The 22,031-nt window shown below is 43.1% G+C and overlaps 1 protein-coding gene across 18 annotated transcripts in view; it reads left to right on the forward strand.

Moving 5' to 3' along the window:
- The window catches only part of rap1gapa (RAP1 GTPase activating protein a), a 343,293-nt gene that overhangs the window by 113,186 nt on the left and 208,076 nt on the right, over positions 1–22,031 (forward strand). For 16 of the 18 annotated variants that reach the window (XM_069918270.1, XM_069918269.1, XM_069918287.1 and 13 more), the window contains one exon: positions 2,804–2,839. In XM_069918270.1, coding sequence (XP_069774371.1) covers positions 2,804–2,839 — 36 coding nt within the window. Of the gene's footprint in view, positions 1–1,017; positions 1,081–2,803; positions 2,840–22,031 lie in introns of those variants that run through there. The other 2 variants (XM_069918285.1, XM_069918289.1) reach the window with 2 other exon arrangements.

Below are 22,031 nucleotides of genomic sequence, written 5' to 3' on the forward strand. Positions count from 1 at the left end.
GACAGCAGATCAGGTGACATGACCAAATTGGCTTTGAAATTGAAACTCCAGTAACTGAACATATCTGGAATTTAGTCTCTTGTTGGTGAAGATGAAACTGCTCACTTGGCAATTCAATGCCCATGTTTCCATTGGACTGTTCACAGGAATTGCTCTATGAACGAATCCTTTAGGCCTCAACTTGATGTGGATCTTATGTAGAATTCAGCATTGAACCCCAGAGACACAAAAAGGGCAGATGTTAGGGTCTTGACTAGCAAAGAGAGGCAGGAGGGTCTCCGAGGTCAAGGAGCACCCATGGAGAGAGATGGACTGTAAACGCTTCATATCGGCACCCTTTTGGTTCAAAAGTGGGCTCTGTGTCTTGATGGTGACAAAAGGGCACAACTTCACAAATTCTTGTTTGAAGGGCTTCCACTTAGATGCAGAAGAATTTCTTTAGCCAGAGGATGGTGAATCTGTGGAAATTTGTTGCCACAGGCAGATGTGGAGGCCAGGTCATTGAGTTGTATTTAAGGCAGATATTGATAGGTCCTTGATTAGTCAGGGGATCAAAGGTTGTGGGGAGAAGGCCAGGCAGTGGGGCTGAGTGGGAGAATGGATCAGCTCGTGAGAGAATGGATCAGCTCGTGGTTGAATGACAGGGCTCTCTTGTCTTATGGTGTTGAGCTGCTTGAATGCCCTCATCCAGACAAGTGGAGAGTGATTCCCTACGCTCCTGACTTGATCTTGAAAATGGGGGAGTCAGGGAGTCAGGAGGTGAGTTACTCATGGCAAGGTTCATAAAACTGATCTGCTGTTGTAGTTACGTTATGTGTATTGCTTCTGGTCAACAATAAACCCTCAGCATACTGACAATAGTGAAATCAGTGGTGGTGATGCCATTGAATGTCAGGTGGTGATACCGGATTTTCCCTGTTGGATCTTGTCACCACCTGGGACAGGACGGTCTGTAATGAAGTGAGTGGATGAGGGTTTGAGTTGATTCTGCCCATTTGCACTCTCAATGTACATTTGTGGAAGAGCAAAATAAAACACAGATGCTGAAGGAACTCACCAGGTCTCAAAACATCATAGAAGGTAAAGATATATTACTGATGTTTAGAGTCTGAGACATTTTTCAAGGAATTCTTCCGGCATTTATGTGTATTTTTACTACAAGCACAGTGTCTGTGTGGTGTGCTGTTAGCCAGAATCAGACACACAAAAGGTAAAGACTGTATAACAGGCTTTAATCCACAAAGACTTCCAAAGAGCCAGGCTGGCTGTAGCTGCAGTAACTCTGAGTGAGACTTCGGGAGGCCAGCGCAGGCTTATATCCCGGAGGGTGATTGACACCCGACCAGGTGGGGCTTGATCCATTCAGGCCGACTGATTGATAGCCAGCCAGGTGATGTCCTGTCCCCTTACACTCCTGCAGGTACAGAGGTTGCCCCCTGCAGTCTGCAGACTTTTGAGTTTCACAATTGTTGAAGAGTGTGAGGATGGGCTTTATAGAATTTTAAAATTAATTCCATCAATTTAAACACCAAATTATGTTTCTGAACAGGAAACATCATGGAGAGTGAGACCAAACACAGATTGGCCAATTCCCGCAACCATTCCTGCAGTGTCATGTCTGTCCTCTACCTCATCCATTATCAGGGTGAGGGTAAATGTAAACCTGGGGACAACACATCATGTTCCTCCTGGACAGCATTAGACCTAGAGGCATGAACACTGAATTTTCTAATTTCAGGTAGCCCCCATCCCCATCTGATTGCACTGTTCCCATCTCTTTCATACCTACTCCTGGACTTCTTCTCTCTCTCTCTCTCTCTCTCTCTCTCTCTCTCTCTCTCTCTCTGGTTTTTCTTTATCCACCCCTCTTCCAAATTGGCTTTCCCTCTGCCTCCCTGGGCCCTTCCCCCAGTTTTTCCCACTTTATATATATATATATATATATATATATATATATATATATATATATGTATCACTTTACCTCTTCTCTCATGATCTCGATGAATGATCCTAATCAGAAACATTGACTAACTATTTCTACCCCTTGCATGCTGTCGGACCTACGGAGTTCCTCCAACAATTCTTTGTCTGCTCAAGATGTCTGCTGGAGCCTCTGCACCATTTCTGCTTCCCTGGTGAGTTATCATGTCAGGGGATCAAAAATGTGATTGAGAGGTGCAACAAGAGAGGGAGCAAGAGGGGAGTTTTGTGTGTGAGGTGCAGCCAGCCCTGTAATCTATCCTCAGTGCCAAAAGGTGGATTAATGCCTCCATTTCAATCAGTTTGACAAGCTCTCTCTAATTCTATGATGGTTCTCAATAATCTCACAAACTAGATGGTCAATATGGAGCATTAAATATTTTCAGAAACATCAGAATTCACAATTCACTTGCAACATTCATCACTGGTGCCCCAGAATCCACAGGTATGTGTATTCCAGTACTGCCAAGCTTAGCTTTGAGCTAGGACCTACACTCAGACTGTCCAGGGGAAGATGCTCCCTGAAATGACTTCTCCCAGTGTTAGACAGTTAAATGCTGGAGTTTATTTCAGAAATGGATTTTGTGGAATTTCAGACTAAAGCAATGGATTCTTCAGTACGTCTTGATCTTGGAAATCCATCTGTAGGATGTGATTTTATTTCGATTTTAAACTGATCCTCCTGTTAAAGGTCATTTAGCCATTCATCAAATTAAACATGTATGCAAATAACACCAGATTGTTAAAGTAATATTTTATGCATTAAATATTAGAGAATGATGATCAAAATCTCAGTGCCTTAAATATTTTCTATTTCTTTTAGGATAGACAAATCTTTTATCCGCTTGAGAAGTACACAGTAAGTCAATGGTTTTATCTAATTTGTGTCTTGCTGCTGAGTTGTTGGATTATTTGTTGCTATTTTCATCCAGAATGTGAATGTAAAATGCTCATTGTGAGAACGTAGTAGGACAAGATGTATATTTTACGGATTAACAGATTAAAATTGTTGCCAAGGTCTTACCATGTGTAATCTGCTTATATTTAATATTTAATGAATTGTCCAAGAAACAACATGTTTGAAAAATGAGACTTCAGCAGCTAGTGTTGTTGTGTTATTTTGTGTATAATATATACAGTTTTAAAGTATGATTGATATCTCATGAATGAAGGAAGTATGTGGGGCGAATATTACTGCATACTGCAAAGAGTTTGCATTGATTGACTAAGTCCCACAGTTACAGGCTGTCTCAACTCCTGATGAACCGGGGAAGGAAGATAATCAGTTGTCTGGATGGTGGGGAGGGAGATGTGGTGAGGGAATGCTGCCGACCAGCACAGGAGTATGAGCCACCGCGAGGGCTTCATGAAGAATGATTACGATAATGGGTTTATTGTCATACACATTGTACAAGGTACACATGCACTGAAATTCTGACTTTCTGCAGATGAACAGATATTTCATGAAAAACAAAAATGGTATAGACTGAATTTAAAAAGATAATAAAAACAAACGATAGGTTTTTTCATAAATATTCACCATTCCCATAATGCAAGAAAAACATGGCGATATAAGAGTGTAGGCAGTCCTTTTGTGGTGCCTGCACAGTCCCTGGTTAGTGTAACAAGGACCACTGTCTAAGGTCCTTCTATCACCAGGCATTGAGGGGTTGAGACAGGTGGGGAAAACCCGAAATAACTGACCCAGTGAGTCACACTGTGACAGTGGTGGAAGTGGATGTATACGGGACACTAAGAACATATCTTTCCATCGCTTTACTTTGTATTAGATTTTAAAATTTAGACATACAACATGGTAACAGGCTACAGTATTTCAGCCCATGAGTCCATGCCACCCAATTTTCATTTTGAATGGTGGGAGAAAACCGGAACCCCCAGGGAAAACCCATGCAGTCATGGGGTAAACATACAAACTCTTTTCAGACAGCGTGGGATATGAACCCCAGTGCTGATCGCTGGCTCTATAAAGGCTTTGCGCTAACCGCTAAGCCAACCTGTCCGCCCCAATCTATTTCTTATAATGAAAAAAGTTTACTTTAAGGGAAAAAGTAGTGTTTGAGAGAGCACAGAGTCACAACCAGCAGGACTGGGCATGTTGAATATAACTGGTGAGGAAATGTTAAGGAGGTGGGACTTCTATTCATTTGGAAAGAGAGTCTGTGGGATAATGATGGGTTGGATGTGGAGAAGACAGTCCCACTTATGGGAGGCCTAGGGTGCTGTTTAAAAATTAGGGACTCGTGCATTTAAAACCAGAAATGAAGATTTGTTTCTCTGCGGACTCCTTCATCTTTCATAATTACTTTCTCAAAGGCAGAGGATGCGAAGCCACAGCTCCGACACCCTCAGTTCTTCCTCTGTCTGACTGATCATCGTCCAAACTTTGGATCCGATGTGTTGGTAAAAGAGAGTTCCATAGCATGGAACAGGCACTTCAGTCCAACTCATTATTACCATTCATTGGCATTCTGGGCTTGTCCGTGTCTGCATTTGGTCCATATTGAAGCCCTTCCTGTCCATCCATCACAAGGGGTGGGGGTGGGGGGTGGAGAGAACAACTGGGGAGGGTGTGTGTGAGTGTGTGTGAGTGTGTGTGAGTGTGTGTGAGTGTGTGTGAGTGTGTGTGAGTGTGAATGTGAGGGCGTGCGCGCGAGGGCGTGCGGGCGTGCGCGCGTGTTATGTCTGGTTCTGTGTCTGTGATTTGCGGAGAACACTATTTTGTCAGGTTCTACTTGTACAATCAGATGACAATAAACTTGACTTGATTTGACTCTTGGAATTTGGAGAAGCCAATAGTGATGCCATCTGGTTGGAGGCTGCCGAAGTTGCGGTGTTGCGGGTGGCCTCCTCTTGGCATTACCTGAGGTCATGGATAGACATGTCGGTGGGCAATAGGATGTGGAAGTGAAGTGGTTGGCCACTAGGAAATCTTAGATTTTGCTGCATCTTCTCCAATTTTTATTAACCCCCTCTCCCAGTCTCTCTGTTTTCCTAATTCCTCTGTCTCCTTTCCTCCAGCTCCCCCTCCCTTCCCTTCCTCCCCCATGAGAACTACCCTTCTTAGTCATCTACTTTCCCCACCATCTCAACTTCTTTCTCCTGCCTTCCCATATGTTCTTTGGCTTGGCTTCGCGGACAAAGATTTATAGAGGGGTAAATATCCACGTCAGCTGCAGGCTCGTTTGTGGCTGACAAGTCCGATGCGGGACAGGCAGACACGGTTGCAGGGGAAAATTGGTTGGTTGGGTTTTTCCTCCTGTTTTTTGTCAGTGAGGTGGGCTCTGCAGTCTTCTTCAAAGGAGATTGCTGCCTGCCAAACTGTGAGGCGCCAAGATGCACGGTTTGAGGTGACATCAGCCCACTGGTGGTGGTCAATGTCGCAGGCACCAAGAGCTTTCTTTAGGCAGTCCTTGTACCTCTTCTTTGGTGCACCTCTGACACGATGGCCAGTGGAGAGCTCACCATATAACACGATCTTGGGAAGGCGATGGCCCTCCATTCTGGAGACGTGACCTACCCAGCACAGTTGGATCTTCAACAGCATGGATTCGATGCTGTCGGCCTCTGCCATCTCGAGTACTTCGATGTTAGGGATGAAGTCACTCCAATGAATGTTGAGGATGGAGTGGAGACAACACTGGTGGAAGCGTTCTAGGAGCCGTAGGTGATGCCAGTAGAGGACTCATGATTCGGAGCCAAACAGGAGTGTGGGTATGACAACGGCTCTGTATATGCTTATCTTTGTAAGGTTTTTCAGTTGGTTGTTTTTCCAGACTCTTTTGTGTAGTCTTCCAAAGGCTCTATTTGCCTTGGCGAGTCTGTTGTCTATCTCGTTGTCGATCCTTGCATCTGATGAAATGGTGCAGCCGAGATAGGTAAACTGGTTGACCGTTTTGACTTTTGTGTGCCCGATGGAGATGTGGGGGGGCTGGTAGTCATGGTGGGGAGCTGGCTGATGGAGGACCTCAGTTTTCTTCAGGCTGACTTCCAGGCGAAACATTTTGGCAGTTTCTGCAAAACAGGACGTCAAGCGCTGAATAGCTGGCTCTGAATGGGCAACTAAAGCGGCATCGTCTGCAAAGAGTAGTTCACGGACAAGTTGCTCTTGTGTCTTGGTGTGAGCTTGCAGGCGCCTCAGATTGAAGTGACTGCCATCTGTGCGGTACCGGATGTAAACAGCGTCTTCATTGTTGAGGTCTTTCATGGCTTGGTTCAGCATCATGCTGAAGAAGATAGTAAAGTGGGTTGGTGCGAGAACGCAGCCTTGCTTCACGCTATTGTTAATGGAGAAGGGTTCAGAGAGCTCATTGCTGTATCTGACTCGACCTTGTTGGTTTTCGTGCAGTTGGATAACCATGTTGAGGAACTTTGGGGGGCATCCGAGGCGCTCTAGTATTTGCCAAAACCCTTTCCTGCTCACGGTGTCGAAGGCTTTGGTGAGGTCAACAAAGGTGATGTAGAGTCCTTTGTTTTGTTCTCTGCACTTTTCTTGGAGCTGTCTGAGGGCAAAGACCATGTCAGAAAGCCGCACTGTGATTCTGGGAGAACATTTTCGGCGACACTAGGTATTATTCTATTTAGGAGAATCCTAGCGAAGATTTTGCCTGGAATGGAGAGCAGCGTGATTCCCCTGTAGTTTGAGCAGTCTGATTTCTCGCCTTTGTTTTTGTACAGGGTGATGATGATGGCATCACGAAGGTCCTGAGGCAGTTTTCCTTGGTCCCAGCAAAGCTTGAAAAACTCATGCAGTTTGGCATGCAGAGTTTTGCCACCAGCCTTCCAGACCTCTGGGGGGATTCCATCCATACCTGCTGCTTTGCCACTTTTCAGATGTTCAATTGCCTTATATGTCTCTTCCCGGGTGAGGACCTCATCCAGCTCTAGCCTTAGGGGTGTTGAGGGAGCTGGAGCAGGGCGGAATCTTGGACTGAGCGGTTGGCACTGAAAAGAGATTGGAAGTGTTCTGACCATCAGTTGAGGATGGATATCTTGTCGCTGAGGAGGACTTTGCCGTCTGAGCTGCGCAGCGGGCTTTTGACTTGGGGTGAGGGGCCGTACACAGCCTTTAGACCTCGTAAAAATCCCTGAAGTGTGATTTCCCATATGTACCCACCTTCTATCCATCTGCAATACCTTCTAGCCTGTTTTCCCCCCCCCTTAAACCCCCCAACCCCCATATTTTATTCAGTCATCTGCCTGATTTTCAGCACTCCTAGGGCTGACAAGTGCTCGGGCCTGAAACATCAACTGCCTTTTACTTCCTGTGGAAACTGCATGATTGGCTGAATTTTCTCCAGCAGTTTTGTATGCTGCACTAGACCCCAGCATCTGTAGATTTTTTTGTTTACCTTTAAACTTTGAACCTTTTTTAAAATTTTTAAAATTTTTCACACTATAAACCACATTGATCAAGGTGCATACATTTTTCTTTTCAAATATATACAGTGTCGTTTTCTCCCCCCCTCCCTCTTCCCATCCCACCCTCCCTACCTCCCCTCCCATTCATTTAAAGTTCAGAATCTAAGATACATTAAACCCGTCAAACAATGTTGTCACTCAATAAAAATAAACAAGAAGTTCCACTGAGTCAATTCTTTTCATTTCCTTCTCCTTCTGTCATTTTAGGTGGTAGATGTCCCCGGTAGGTTTTCTCTATTGTGTTTCATGTATGGCTCCCATATTTGTTAAACTTTGAACCTTTGATTGAAGTTTGAACATAGATTTCACCTGTGTGAGCCTTCTCTGAAATAAGAGTATTGTCTCCTCTAAGCTGTGCACGTTCACACACACCTTTTGCAACCAGCGCACAAATAATCTCTGAGCTAACTGTATTAAAAATGCCTATACTGTTTTATTTTCTTGAAACAATACTTTTGTCACAGGAAAAAAAAAACTTGCATACTTAAGATTTTTCCAAACATTGACTGCTAAAAATTAGGGGGAACATTGCCCAGGAGGAAGAATGATATTGCTCCAGCTATTTACCAACCTTATCATGGTCTGAGGGAATGAATGCTGGGCAGTGATTTTGTGCGATGTTCCAAGGTTCCCACTAGAGGGAAGCAATACCTCATTTTTCTCACTCTTTCCGCCTCTGGCCATGGTGTTGAGGAAGCTTTGCTATCCAGCGGATGTCAGATTCTGTTTCCAGATTTATTGTCAGAGTAAATACATGACATCACATACAACCTAGAGATTCCTTTTCCTGTGGCCATGACAGAATTACCACTTATTGGTAGTGCAAAAAAAAAACTGTATACAATGTATACATGCAAAGAAATAAAGAAATGTAAACAAACTGTGAAATACATTGAGGAAAAAAACAATCAAGTAGAAAAGTAAGAGTCTGTGGCGGCGCACTCTGTCGTGGCGAACCGGCCCCGCGTGTAATGCCATGAGGTGGGGCAGCCATGGGAAGATGGCGCTGTCAAGGATTTCTCCCTGCCTCAAGACTCCCGCCCGCCCAGTGGGTGCCTGGGGCAGCGATTATGATGTCACAATACACGAGGTGACTGAGCTCATTCTGCCCTTAAAAAGGCGCGCGCTGAATTTGAATAAAAATGGTTATTAATGACTTTCATTGTGGTGGCTGAGTCTTTCTTGGCTGTGTCCAGCTGTGTTCCTAATTGAGTTTATTACTTAGGAGTCTGATAATGGTGGAGAAGCAGCTGTTCTGAACCTGGTGGTCACTTGTGTAACTTTCACTGCAGTCACACCAATCCCTGGGTCACAACACAGGATCCTCCCGACTTCATCCTGCGACCAGCATTTCCACACGCTGCTTTCTGCTGAGGACCTCAAAGTCTTGACGAATGGTCCTGACCCAAAATATCAACTCTCTGTCTCCTATTGATGCTGTTTAACCCGCTGAGTTTCTCCAGCAGAGTCTAGCGTCTGCAGACTCCCATGTGTCTCCAAAGACCATTGTTGTTAGAAATATTGGTTCAAAGGGCACTCAGCTGGCGTAGCGGTAGTAAAATGCTTTTACAGCGCCAACAATCACAACTGGACCGTGGTTCGAATCTTGCGCTGTCTGTAAGGAGTTTGTATGTTCTCCCCGTGTCTGGTTTTCCTCAGGGGCTTCAGTTTTTTCCCACCCTTCAATAAAAATATACCAGGGTGTAGGATAATTGGGTATAAATTGGGTGGCACAGACTTGTAGGGTTGAAATGACCTGTTACAGAGCTGAATGTCTAAATTTAAAAAAATTATTCAGGTGGTGTTCAGGGATTGGGGGAACATTGACACAGTTTATTGAGAAGTGGGTAACTTTCTCAAACACTCTTAGTAATTGGCTTCAAGTTGGCCTGCAGTAAATTTTCCATTGAGGATGGTCCTTACATCATTGACCTCCTGTTCCAGTGGTCTTTGCAGGAAATGCTGCCAGAAAGTTCTCAGTCCTCTAGAAAATGTGCTGAATCCTCTTGGATTCAGGAATCCCTGGCCTAAGGCCACTCAAAATGGTGAAGCAGCCCCTGGGAAGGATGAGGATCCAGAGTCTCCTCAAGGACAAGTGATGGAGGGGAGCAGGTCCTCCATCCCTGTGGTAAATCGTGGCTCATCAACCACTACAGGACTTGCACATCTGGGATAGGAACAACTCATTGGTCTGAAGCGGAAGCTGATCTGGAGACAGAAGTAATTCACACAATCTCAAAGGCAGGTCCATTCAGTCTGCATGTTGCTTTTCAAAGAGCAGTCCTCTCTGCATCCATCTTTTGACCAAACAGTCCATCCCAAGTCCAAACCACTCTGAGTGAGAAGGGTCTCCTTGTGTGCCAGCTGGGTTTGCCAGCAGCCACTGGAAATACTTCCATTTACTCTCCAGTAAAGTACAGAAGAGCTTCAATCACACTGAATGCTGGGGCAGCCTGGAGAGAGCCCATTGCTCCTATGGTGTTAATGTTACTGGTCCGAGACTTTATCTCAGTCTTGCTTCTCATTTCACAGCTTGCTCCCCAGGGAGGGGTCTGCTGAATTGCAGCAATGTGTTTGAGGGTGATTGCAAGGTGGGGAAGTTCATTTTATTGGATATAAAGGTCCTATTAGGAATGACAGGGACGAGGATGGTAGAGCTGGGTGCAATTACATTTAGATTTATATATGGAGAGGAGAGGTTTAGAGGGATATAGCCCAAATGGAGGAAAATGGGGCACTTCGTCAACATGGGCAAATGGGGTCGAAGGGCCTGTTTCTGTGCCACATGACTCTAATGTGTTATGGAGGTACTGACAGAAAATATTGCTGGTCAGTCACTCTGTTTTGCTCTCCACACAAGCTACCTGGTCTGCTGAGCACTGACTGCATTCTGTTTCTCAGGTTTCTGGCATCTACAGCACTTTGCTTCCCCTGCTTTCTCCTCTCTTTTGTGCCCCCTCGCCACTCCTCCCCTTGTGTTGATCTGGGCCAAAACCTTTAGCACTGCGCCTTATCAATGTAAACATTGATGATGTGAGCCTGGAGAAGCTCCCAGTGGCCACCTGTCAGTGTTCAGACTGCCAGCACCTACAGTGTACCCCATCGTTTGGATTGCAGAACACTTACTGATGACACCAGTTTTATTGGTTCTTCCTGTGAATGATGGTGCATCATTGTTTGTGTAGATTATTTGATATCTATAAACAATGCTTTGCCTTTGGCAGACCGATGTTAAGTACAAATTGCTCATGCCTTGTGCTTTAAAAATTCCTTTCACTTTAAGGCAATAAAAACACATCTTATCACAGGTAGTCATATCATGAACATTAAACAGTGCTGAAAGTGCTTTTATAGAGCATGAGGAAAAGGAGTTTTGAGAAATTGGGCCTTGATCTTACTCCAACGTTCAATCAGATCCTAGCGCATGGTGCATCCCTTATTGCAGACTTGAGGAGGAGCCTTAATGATACCTCAGACTGATGAATGTTTTATTCAAGAGTCCACTGCCAGGAAATTTGGCAGATCTTAAGTACAGAGTGTGTATGGGGGAGTAAAGGCAGGGGGTCTGGGGCAGCCAGGACATTGGGCAAGGGCCTGCTACCAGGGATGGTTGGAGGAGAAAGGAAAGATTATCACTCGAGAGGAGGGCTGGGAAGTCCAGGGCAGTTGTGTCAAGTGGAGACAAGTGGCACAAAGGATGAGCCTGCTAAGGGTGGGGTAAGGGTGTTGGGAGAAGGAAGTAAAGGGCTGAATCACCATCCAGTTACCTGGGAGCAGGTTTTTGTCATGTGACTAGCCAGCATTGGGTAAGCTAATAGTGATTCTACCTCTTCCCCTCTTTTTGCCCAGCACCCATGTTTTAAGGGGATTGCTGGTACAATAAGCATCTCAGTGAAAGTGGAAGGCACAATGTTCATGTGCTTGTGTTTTGTGTGTTAGATCTCAGGAGCATAGAGGATCAGAAATTAAATCATAAACATTGTGCAGTTCATGAAATCGCGTACTTCCAACATTTCCCTTTTTATCAAAATAGGATTGGGAAGAGAGGAACTAAGAAATTTGTGAGGTAAATAAAATCTGCAGACACTGAGGACTAGTGTAGTACACGGAAGTGCTGGACAAACTCAGCGGGTCAGGCAGCATCCACATGAAAAGGCAGTCGGTGACAGGATGAAGGACTCCGACCTGAAATGTTCCCTGCCTTTTACTTCCTTTGGATGCTGCCCGGCCTGCTGAGTTTCTCCAGCACCACAAGGAACTGAGTGGTCTGATGTCTGGGTGGATGCACCTTGCCCTTTCATTCTTGGTCCATCTCATTGACCAACCTCTTCACCTCTGAAATCAGTTTCATCGAACAATCCTAGTGGATGAGAACATTTGTTTGTGTTTTTAAAAAAAAAAATAGCCATTACTCCTTTAAAATGTTGTGATTTGATGCTGATGCACCATCAGTAATCAATAATCACAAAAGGCTGGAGTTGTGAAACTATCAGGCTTTTATGAACTAAAGACTGGAACAACCATCAACCTCATTGACTGATCGAAGCAAAGAGAAAGGGGGAACATGCAAAGGGGGTATGGGTAGAATTGGTCTCGGGAGGATGTCCAGCCAATTGTGACATAACAGTGACAAGCCTTTAAGTCTCAAGTGAATTGTAAGGCCATTTGTGTGGTAATTTCCCCGAAACTGCCTTCTGAGAATGTTAAACTTCATCAGTCGGGAAAATGCTTCATCCTTATTCACACACTATTTTTTAATTGGGTATAATTCTATTAAATGAAGGAAACTTCATTTGAAATCCGGTAAATCATCTGCCATTGTTTTTTAATAAATAAATAATCCAAATTTAATTGGCCTTTTGATATTAGAAACAGTAAAGTCTGTATTTAACTTCAGAATGTTATAGGTCTCAGTGAATTAAACAATTACCATCAGTGGGATTTAAATAATAAATGCATGTTGTCCCATTGTTTTGAAGTTATCTCAGTTCTTTCCCACAAATTTTGATTCAGTCCAACTGAAACCCACCCAAATAGTCCTAACATGAGGTAAAGACCATCCAAGGTCATGTAACGAGGCAGTAATATTTATTAATGCACCACGATCAAGACTTTGTGTAACCCATACATTGGTTCATGTTCTGTGCATCCCATTGTGTGATGGGGTCAGAGGGTGTCACAGTGAGGAAACAGCCTCATCATGGGGCAAGGAAGTGTTGATGTTTCGGGCAACACTCTGCATCGGGAGTGTGTGGCAAGGGAAGATGGACAGTACCAAGGGGAGAGGGGAGGAGACCCTGTAAGTGATGGGAGTGCTGAAGGATGGACCCCTTGTCTAGAGCATATGATGGGGCTACAAATGTTTCCAACGCCCTTCTCCAAGAATTCTATCTGCAGATGGGGGAGGGGTGGAGTTGGGAGACAGAAAGGAGGGTGATGAGTGAAGACACAATGTATCAGAAGCTGCTGAGTACGGAAGGTGATAATGGGTAACAATTAGGGGAGAGGTGAAGTGTAGATGGATCTAGATGGGGGTGGGTATCTGGTGGGTGAATGGTGATAGGTGAAGGGAACCAGAAGGGGAGGGAATAAAAGTGGCAGCTGAGGGTCTGGAGGGGAGAATGGGAAAGGGGACAAAATGGGAGGACCTGAGGTGGATCAGAAGATGGGGGAGAGAAGGTTGGACACAGGAGGTGAGGGTTACCTGAAATTGGAAAGGATTGAGTGGCAGCTGTGTTGGGGGGGAGGGGGGGAAGGACCTACTGATGTTTTAACAGTGTACTGAAATTATTTCATATGATTCAAAAATGTAAAAGTGCAGATGCTGAAAATCTGAAATAGGAATAAAAATTGCTGGGGTTAATCAACATGTCAGGCAGCATCTATGAGAGAGAAAAGAGTCAATGTTCCTGACGGAGGTGGACCTTATGAGCATCTCCAGCAAACCATGTTTTTTATTCTCTGATACATTGCAGTTCAATCTGTATGTGGGTGCATCTGCATGTATTTGTGTGAATACATGTATGTGCGCACATGTATGTCCATGACCATGTCCGTGCATGAGTGAATGTGAACTTAATACAAATATCCCTGGAACTGAAGGGGAGATATTGGCTGGGTCACTTCAGTAATTGTTGCCAGCAACAGTGGATTGATGTTGGAACAGCAGCATTATATTTAAAGGGGTTTAGTTTAGTTTAATTATATAGCACATTTAAAACTACTCACATTGACCAGAGTGCTGTACAAATCATAAATTACATCTTAAGCAGCTATTTAAAGTGCAATATAAAACAGGTATCCAAGGTCCAGAATTTTACACACAACATGGTAACAATCAACAATCACCTTAAATCGCTTGAAAATAAAAATTCAACTTCAGCCTGGATTTAAGGGTTCGAGGAAGGGGCTTATTTGATGGAGGGAGGAATATTGTTCCATAGTTTAGGGGCTGCTATCACAAAGATGCAATCTCCTCTGAGTTTGTGATTTGAGCACGGAACTGCCCTAAATTGGCCAATTTGATGGGTCTTTAAATGGAGTAGGGTGTTAGAGATCAGTGATGTAGGAGGGGGTAGTCCATTGATGGCTTTGTAAACAAGCTGGAGAACTTTGAAATTTATCCTGAGCCAAACTGGCAACTAGTGAAGGGAGGCAAGAATAGGGGTGATATGGTCCTTTTTCTTGGCTCCTTTCAGGAACCTGGCTGCCGCATTCTGAATCAGATGCAGACGGGATAATGACGACTGGCTAATTCTCATGTAAAGAGAGTTATAGTAGCCTAAACAGGAGAAAACGAGGGCATGGATAACTTTCGCGAGGTCTTTCAGTGACAGGAATGATTGGATTTTGGAAAAAATGCGCAGATGAAAAAAGTTAGCTTTTACTACGGCATTGACTTGTAAAGGAGAATCTTTGGGGATGAAAGCTGGTTCAGCAAAGTGTGTGGTTCCCTGCCACTTTCCAGAGGTTGTGCAAACTCACCAGAATTGATGGAGCAGGAAATGTTCTACAAGAATACATCATTAGTGTTGCAGTGTTTGTATTGGTATTTAATTATTTGTTCATGGAATATGTAGACCTTCTGCAATGCAATTTATTGCATTGTTCCTTCAACAATAGGTCAACCACAGTGGTGGCTTCATGTGGATTACACTGGGTGAGGACAGTAGATTTCATTCCCTGAATGACTTTCATGAAGTGTTTCAATTAAAATCCAATAGTTTTAAGGTCATAGTAATTTTGATTGCTTTTTTTTTCTCCTTATAATGTAATTGAATGAGTTTAAATTCTTCAGTTCTGGTGGGTTTCTAGCTTGTGACTGTATTAATGCTTTTTGGTTCAGTAAATTCACCGCTATTCTACTGTAGACAAGTCTTTGCTTCATCTCCCTGAAAGAGCTACCCCAGATATTGGACAAGGTCATAGTGAGCAGTTTCCCACATGCTCATCCACCTGGTGTTAATTTGGTTGTCCAATAGGTATACATAATGTTTTTTCCCCCATTAGTAGAGTTTAATTTCTGAATATTCCCATAGCTATTGGCAACACAGGTTTTGATTGCAGAGGCTTAAGGAGCACTGGAGACGAATTCACGGACACTCAGTGACTCTGAAGGAACTCTCTTTTGCTTCTCTTTCTCTGACTGTCGGGGGTGCCGAACAATTTCTGGTGATGGTGAATCTTTGCCTTATGGCAGATTAAAGGCACTTTCATGCACTTGCATCTGTTTGATTACATGACAATGAATGAATCTTGAATTACACTGGCAAAAGATTCTGACTGCAGCATTAACCCCTTTACTTAGCTAGGAGAATGGATGAGATACAGGCCAAACACAGACAACTAGGATTAGACACCTTGGTCAGCATGGACTGGTAGGGCTGAAGGCCTGTTTCATGTTGTATATGACTATGACTCCATGACATCCCTGTGTGGATATGGATCTCACGGTCAACCAGGTTGAACTCCGTCAATCTCCCACTGGGCCCCAGAGTGCTGGATTCTATGACTTTGACAGATGCATACAAACTTGGTGGAACAACTCCATGATGAATCCATACCAGCTTCAAGCCAGTCTTTGGAAGGAGAACAGTTGCGTTGAAGAATGACATTTGTTTGCTTCTTTAATTCCTTTCTTTAATTTTTAAGTCATTTTCTGAATCATATCCAGAAACATTTAACTTCCTCAGCTAACTTGACAGACCTGAGCTGAGCGATACAGTTTTGTTGCTTTCAGTCCTGGGTGGACCTCAGCACTGTGAGTCTGGAGCAGCAAGGTCATTCTTTCTCGAACAACGGTAATGTTGGTTGGTGAAGTTGCCTTTGAGTGATGCTTGAAAGCATCTCAGCAATATGGGACTTGCCCAGTACAGGCGATACAGGCTTCATGCTCAATATAATGAGGAACCACCACAGGTTTTAGAGTGGTGTAGCCACTGACTGCTGTCCACGGGAGGTACACTTCCACCAACGAGCCTGATCTTTTCCAACACACATTCTCCCTGTCTCCCCACATCTCATTTCCACCACTGGTCTCTTCGCACCAACCCCTGCTCTGTGAACATTTTTGGACTTGCTGATTATTGCTGTACTGTTGTGATTTTGTTTTTCAATTTCAACCTCATTACAGGAATGTGAACATAGTTATCCTGCTTGGGGAATGAGGCATAAACCAAAGCAAGTTCACATACTTTATCACCAAGAGGAGAATTGAGGGTGAGGCTGATCAGGAGTGAAGTGAATTGAAAGGATAATTAGAAGTTGATGCTGAATTCACATGGAAGAGAAATGATGGGGTCAAAGTGAGAGGCATGTGAGGATTGTAGGATTTATTTCAACATTCTGCTCTCTGCACCCATCTTAGAAAAAGAATTTTATTCTGAAAATGGAACATATTGTTCAAGAGTAGCTTTTCCCATTGAAATGACGAGGTTTGTTCCTTCAGGCACGCACCAGTTAATCATGACTTCAGAACCAGTTATGACCCTGAATGTAGCAACATGGAGATTCTAATTCGAAAAGGGAATGTGTGTAAATTTATTTCTGTTACATATTCCAAAGTGAGGGCCTAAAGCTGGGCTTACACAGGTCGAGGGAGAAATGGAGTCAGACTTGGGCACAACAATCAATGAAGAGTGGTGGCAAGACCTGTGTCTGGACAGTGTGACGGATGTCATCGATGCCAGATACAGGTTGGTGCAATAACAAAAATTACACAAATCAAAGCTGTAAATGTGTTTTTGATGTGGTGTGGAGGTTGGAATTTTTGTTGACTCCACCTGGTTAAGTACAAAGTCGAGACCCTTCTGGAAAGACCTGGGGGACATTCTGAAAAAAAAATTATAAAAGTGACTAACCAAATTCCATCAGTGAAGGTCTCCTTGGTGGTAGTGTATAACGGAAGTCCGACTCCCAACTGATCACCACATGTTGGAATATGGAAATGCAGAGTTGCATTCCTCTGGAGAAAATCATATACAATCTAAGGAAGATATACACCACATTTGTTAGAGTGTGGCAACGTTATCTGAGATATATCGGCACTCAGGTAGATTAGTTGCCCCCTCTCTAGAAATAGAGATACTGTAATAACCTGTCCCCAGCAGGAAAAGGGGTGTAACTAACAAAACAGGATATGGCGCAGACAACGGGCTTTTTTCTTTTCAGTTCGTTTTTTTTTTCTTTGTAGGTTTTAGTAAGGATCGATGGTCCCATTGATGTCTATATTAACATAACTTACTTGATTGTATGTGGGGGGGGCGTGGGGAGAGGGAGGAGGACGGGATATATACAGACTGTATATACACAGGAATTTTGGAAAGATTGAATGGTTTTGTTGAGTTTTGTGAGTCTATGAAAATCAAAAATAAAATATTCCAAAAATCATGACTTCAGGGACTATGACTGCTCACTGCTGACCTTGGGAGGTGGCTGATGGAAGTTTTCACCTTCTTGGTAAATTTTTTTTGGAGCGTGTATAGTTTTGTTGTACATTAATCTTTTCAACTAATTTAAAATGCTGGTCTTCCAAAAATGATTGGATGTATATGTGTTTCAACGTGCTTGGAATGACTAGAGCAGCACACCGTTTCCACAAAATACTTGCCTGTCCCTGTGAATGTTGCTTCACAATGAGTGAATCAGGTGCATGGAATCCCCCTCATTGTGGTTCCAGTTGCTGAAAGTACAAGATGCGACAAACTGGCCTGCTGGGGTGACCTATGGCCAATTCCAATTGAAATTGATCCTTGGTGGCTGAACGATACTTGTGTGATAGTTGAGTGTAAATTCTGAGCCACACCCTACTTAGCTTCCATGGAAAGCAACAGGCAGTTGACGACTCTGACCTGAGCTCTTTATAAGGAATGCCAAAGATCGGGCAAACACCTAACTAACTGGAGAGGAAGAGAAGCATGAGCTGGTAGGTGATGGGTGAATGCCAGTGGGAGGGGGAAGAAAATAAGGTGTTGGGAGAAGGGGCTGAAAAAGTAGCAAGGAGTGGGAAACTGATCTGAAAATAACTAAAATCTTCATTTAGCTGTTTACTCTTTTTATTGGTGTAAGTTGTACAGTATTTTGGTAACTGAGAAAGGAAAGTAGAGGTGTCTATGAATGTACTGGGGTGTAATTTTAAGGGTGTGTTTCAACAGTGATGTTGAGAGTAGGTTTAAAGTGCTCCATGCTTTCATTCAAATGCAGAAGTTGTGATGCTCCGCTTAAATGTAATTGAGGTTTTTTCCATTGAAATGGACCCATTGAAATTTTGAATTAATTCTACAAGAAAGCCAATGCAAACTTTTAGAAACTCCATCCTCACGATAAAGTAACATGGCTGTTGAAAGAACGTGAACAAGGTCTGTTAAGCTTTAAGGCATGTGTGTGTAAATGGAATCATCCTTGTTTTAAATATATGGACACGATCAATAAATACATCTGGAGTCAAAGAGCTTCCATGTGATGTCTGAAATAGTCTTTCACCTGCATCAAAATTGAGAAATATCCAATTTGTTCCCTCGGATTAAAGTTTCCAACCAACACTGCTGCTTCCCAATCACTGATGGCAGGAACTATAATGTTTATTTTGCTGCATTTGTGCACACGTTTGTGTGCTGACAAGTAATGGCCAGGGTATCATTAAGTCAGAACCTCATTTTAAGTACATTCCAGACCATCTGCTGCATGTTAATTATGCATTTCTAAGCTTCATAACACATAGGTTATTGGTCTACACTGAGCTTCATGAAGGACTTGGCCACTTTTTCTAATTCTCTCTAATTTTATTGGGGTTTGATTCAGTTCGAATGTTGATGCAGAAGCATTTCAGTGGTCGTATAATAGCAGGGGCACAACGAAGTTTGATGATATCAGTGAAAAACCCCTTTACTACCAAGGCTCATACATTTCAATTAATTTCTAAAGCAAGAAACAAAGAGTTTTCAAAAATACTGTGTATCAATTTAATTAGTGAATGCAAATTACCTAGCAGATGCAGTCTGTGTTAGTCTTGGGCTCACATCTGTCACCACACTTGTATTCTCCAACATACTTCTTTGGGAACAATGAGCAGGTGGAGGCTATTTGTCCCCTTGAGGCTTTCCACTATTCAATCTTTTCATGCTAGACTTCCCTTCTACTTCCTCCTTCCTCGATTTGGTCTTGGTCTTGGTCCCGTGCTCACTGAAGCACTGAGCACTCAAACCCAGCAGGGGTGGAGAATTCCAGAGGCTCACAAACCTCTGAGAGAAAGAACCCCTCATCTGTTCAATGTTGCTTGTCCTTGGATGCCTCACCTCTGACTCTCAGCTCCATTGAAGTCAATGGAACCAAAGCTGAACACAATCAGTGGCTAACATTAAATGCTAGCAGTGAATTTTACTCATCCTCCCCAAAAATTGGGGCTGTTTGATGCTATCGGGAATGTACTGAATTTTAGTTGAAACCTGAGAACTGGTTAGTAATCAATGAGTTGGTGATGACTGATGAGAGCTGTTTCTCATTTCCTCTGTTTCCAAAGAGTTTTTAATGCACTCTTGATGGTTTATTTATCTTAATCATTTCTTCATAAGGATACCACTACATTTTTCCTCAGCAGTATCATGAAATAAAGACTGATGAAATACCTTCTTCATTGGTGCCATACAGTGATTGAAATCTATTGGAGGGGAAGAGCAGGTATAAGAGAGGATAAAGTGAGGTCTATTGTTGGATCCTTACAACTTACCAGCATTGCTCTCGAGTTGACCTTCACATATTTTAAAAACACACAGTAAATGCTGGAGGAACTCAGCCAGTCTTGCAATGTCTGTAGCAGGTAAAGATATATTACCAACATTTCGGGACTGATCCCTTCCTCAAGGAGTTTCTCCACTGTAATTACCAACCAACATTCCTGAGTATCTTTTGCATGTGTTTTTTTTTTCAGCGAATTGTGTTTTTAATGAAGATTATATCAAGAATGACCTTTGGGTGAAGTGGCAAAAGGATGGCTTTGGGACACGTAAAATGTCGAGGCACATGCTGGTCCTTCCCAGTTAATGAACTCCAGTTTATGTTCACCCATACATACGAGCAATTGTTTGGAAAATTGGTGGGATGGATGGGGATGGATCTATGACTGCCGCGGTATGGTTGGTATCTTCTGCCGTGTGGGAACGGGGCATTTCCACCTGCCTTCTCACGAGCTGCACCGATCGAGGCCAGATCAGGCCAAGCAGAGGTGGGAGCACTGAGAAAACTCGGTCCTGCTCTTCACTCGCCTCGTCAATCTCTTGCAGACAGTTCTCGGGAACAGAACCCTGTCGTAATTGGCATTGCCTCAGGTGAACAGCAACTGGCAATGTAAAAGGGATGGCCAAGCCAGCATTTATCACTCGTCTCTAATTATCCTGGAGAGATAATGGTCTGTGTGTGGTGGTTAATGTTGTGAAGGGAGTTCCAGGATTTGAATCCAGTAAAGGAGCAACTATATATTTCCAAGTTGGGATGTTGCAGACTTTCTGGAGAACTGACAATAAGGTTAGCCCATGCATCTGCTATTCCTGCCTTTGGTGGCAGAGGGGCATGATTGGGTGGGGCATTAAGAATAGATGAGATTAACAACTCAGCACATTTTATAGGTGATGCCTACTGCAGTCGTGGTGTGCAAGGGGTTGAATGTTTATGGCATTGGAGGGAGCGCCAGTCAGGTTGGATGTTACTGACTTGATCACTTATGGATGAGTCTACCAATTTGGCACTCTAATATTCAGAATAAATTATTTTAATATACAGCACAATACAGGCCCTTTGGCCCACACTGTTGTGCCAACCAAAAAATCCAAAATCTCTAGACCTCATAACCCTAATGTTTCAGCTTCCACCACCATCCCTGACAAGGCATTCCAGGCACTCACAACTCTCTGTATTTAATTTTTTAAAATTATGTCTCCCCTAAACTTTCCTCCCTTCACTTTGCACAAATAAGTACTTCAATGTACTGACTTGTACCTTGTACATAGAAATTAGAACAGAAGGTTATTCAGCCCATGGTGTCTATCTCAAAACCTTAAACACTTCTGTTGTATCTGCTTCTACCATTATCCCTGGCAGCCCATTCCAACCACCCATCGCTATGTTTAGAAACATTGCTCTGCATATCTTCTTTTAAGTCTCCTCCCCCCACCTCACCTTCAACACATAACCTCTTGTATTTGACTCTTTTTACCCTGGGAAAAGATTTTGATTGTTCACCTTCTCAATGCCTCTCATAATTTAATAATCTTTCTCTCAACATCCAACACTCCAGAAAAAGAACAACCCAGGGTGGTCCAACCTCTCCCTATAGCTCATCCTCTTTATATCAGGCAGCATCCTGCTAAACCTCTTCTGTCCCCTTTCCAAAGCCTTTTCCTGTAATGGGGGCAACAAGAAATGCACTCAATACTTCAGCTTGTTTACATTTAGAGAAGATGAGATGAGCTATAACTGAATCTGATATAAAGTTTGATGGAATGTGGTGCCCGTTTATGAATTTTTTTCATGATTCTTAAACCTGTTTTAGTACGATATATTTTACTATTGTTTTTCCCCTCATGTTAACTATATTCATTTATGTAATGGAACATTTTTTTTTGTTTAACATTGGATTTTATTATTTTAAGGCATCCCAACTTCTATTTGGTTAGGAGATTAAATAACATTTGGTTTTGGGTTAGTTTGATATATACATCTTTTCTACTGTTTATACTATTTGAACTATAGAGTTGTGGGGAGTTAATGACTTTGTTTATGATGTTTACTCTATAACCTCACATTCTATATATATCTTTTTTTCTGTGTGTGTGCTTAAACTTAATAAAAAGATTGGAAAAGAAAAAAAATGCACACAATACTCAAAATTGGGCATAACTAAACTTCTGTATAGATGCACCGCGACCTCCTTACTCTTGTACTCAATGCCCTGCCCATCAAAGGCAAACATATCTTATTTACCACCCTATCTACTTGTGTGACCACCTACAGTTCTGAACCCCCAGGTTCCACGGCACATCAGTGCTGTTAAATGTTTTGCCAGTAGCTGTACAACTCCCCCATATATTTAACCTCCCAAAGTGCAACACATAGATGGCAGA

Source organism: Narcine bancroftii, chromosome 2 (assembly GCF_036971445.1).
Source record: "Narcine bancroftii isolate sNarBan1 chromosome 2, sNarBan1.hap1, whole genome shotgun sequence".
Classification (NCBI taxonomy): Eukaryota; Metazoa; Chordata; class Chondrichthyes; order Torpediniformes; family Narcinidae; genus Narcine; species Narcine bancroftii.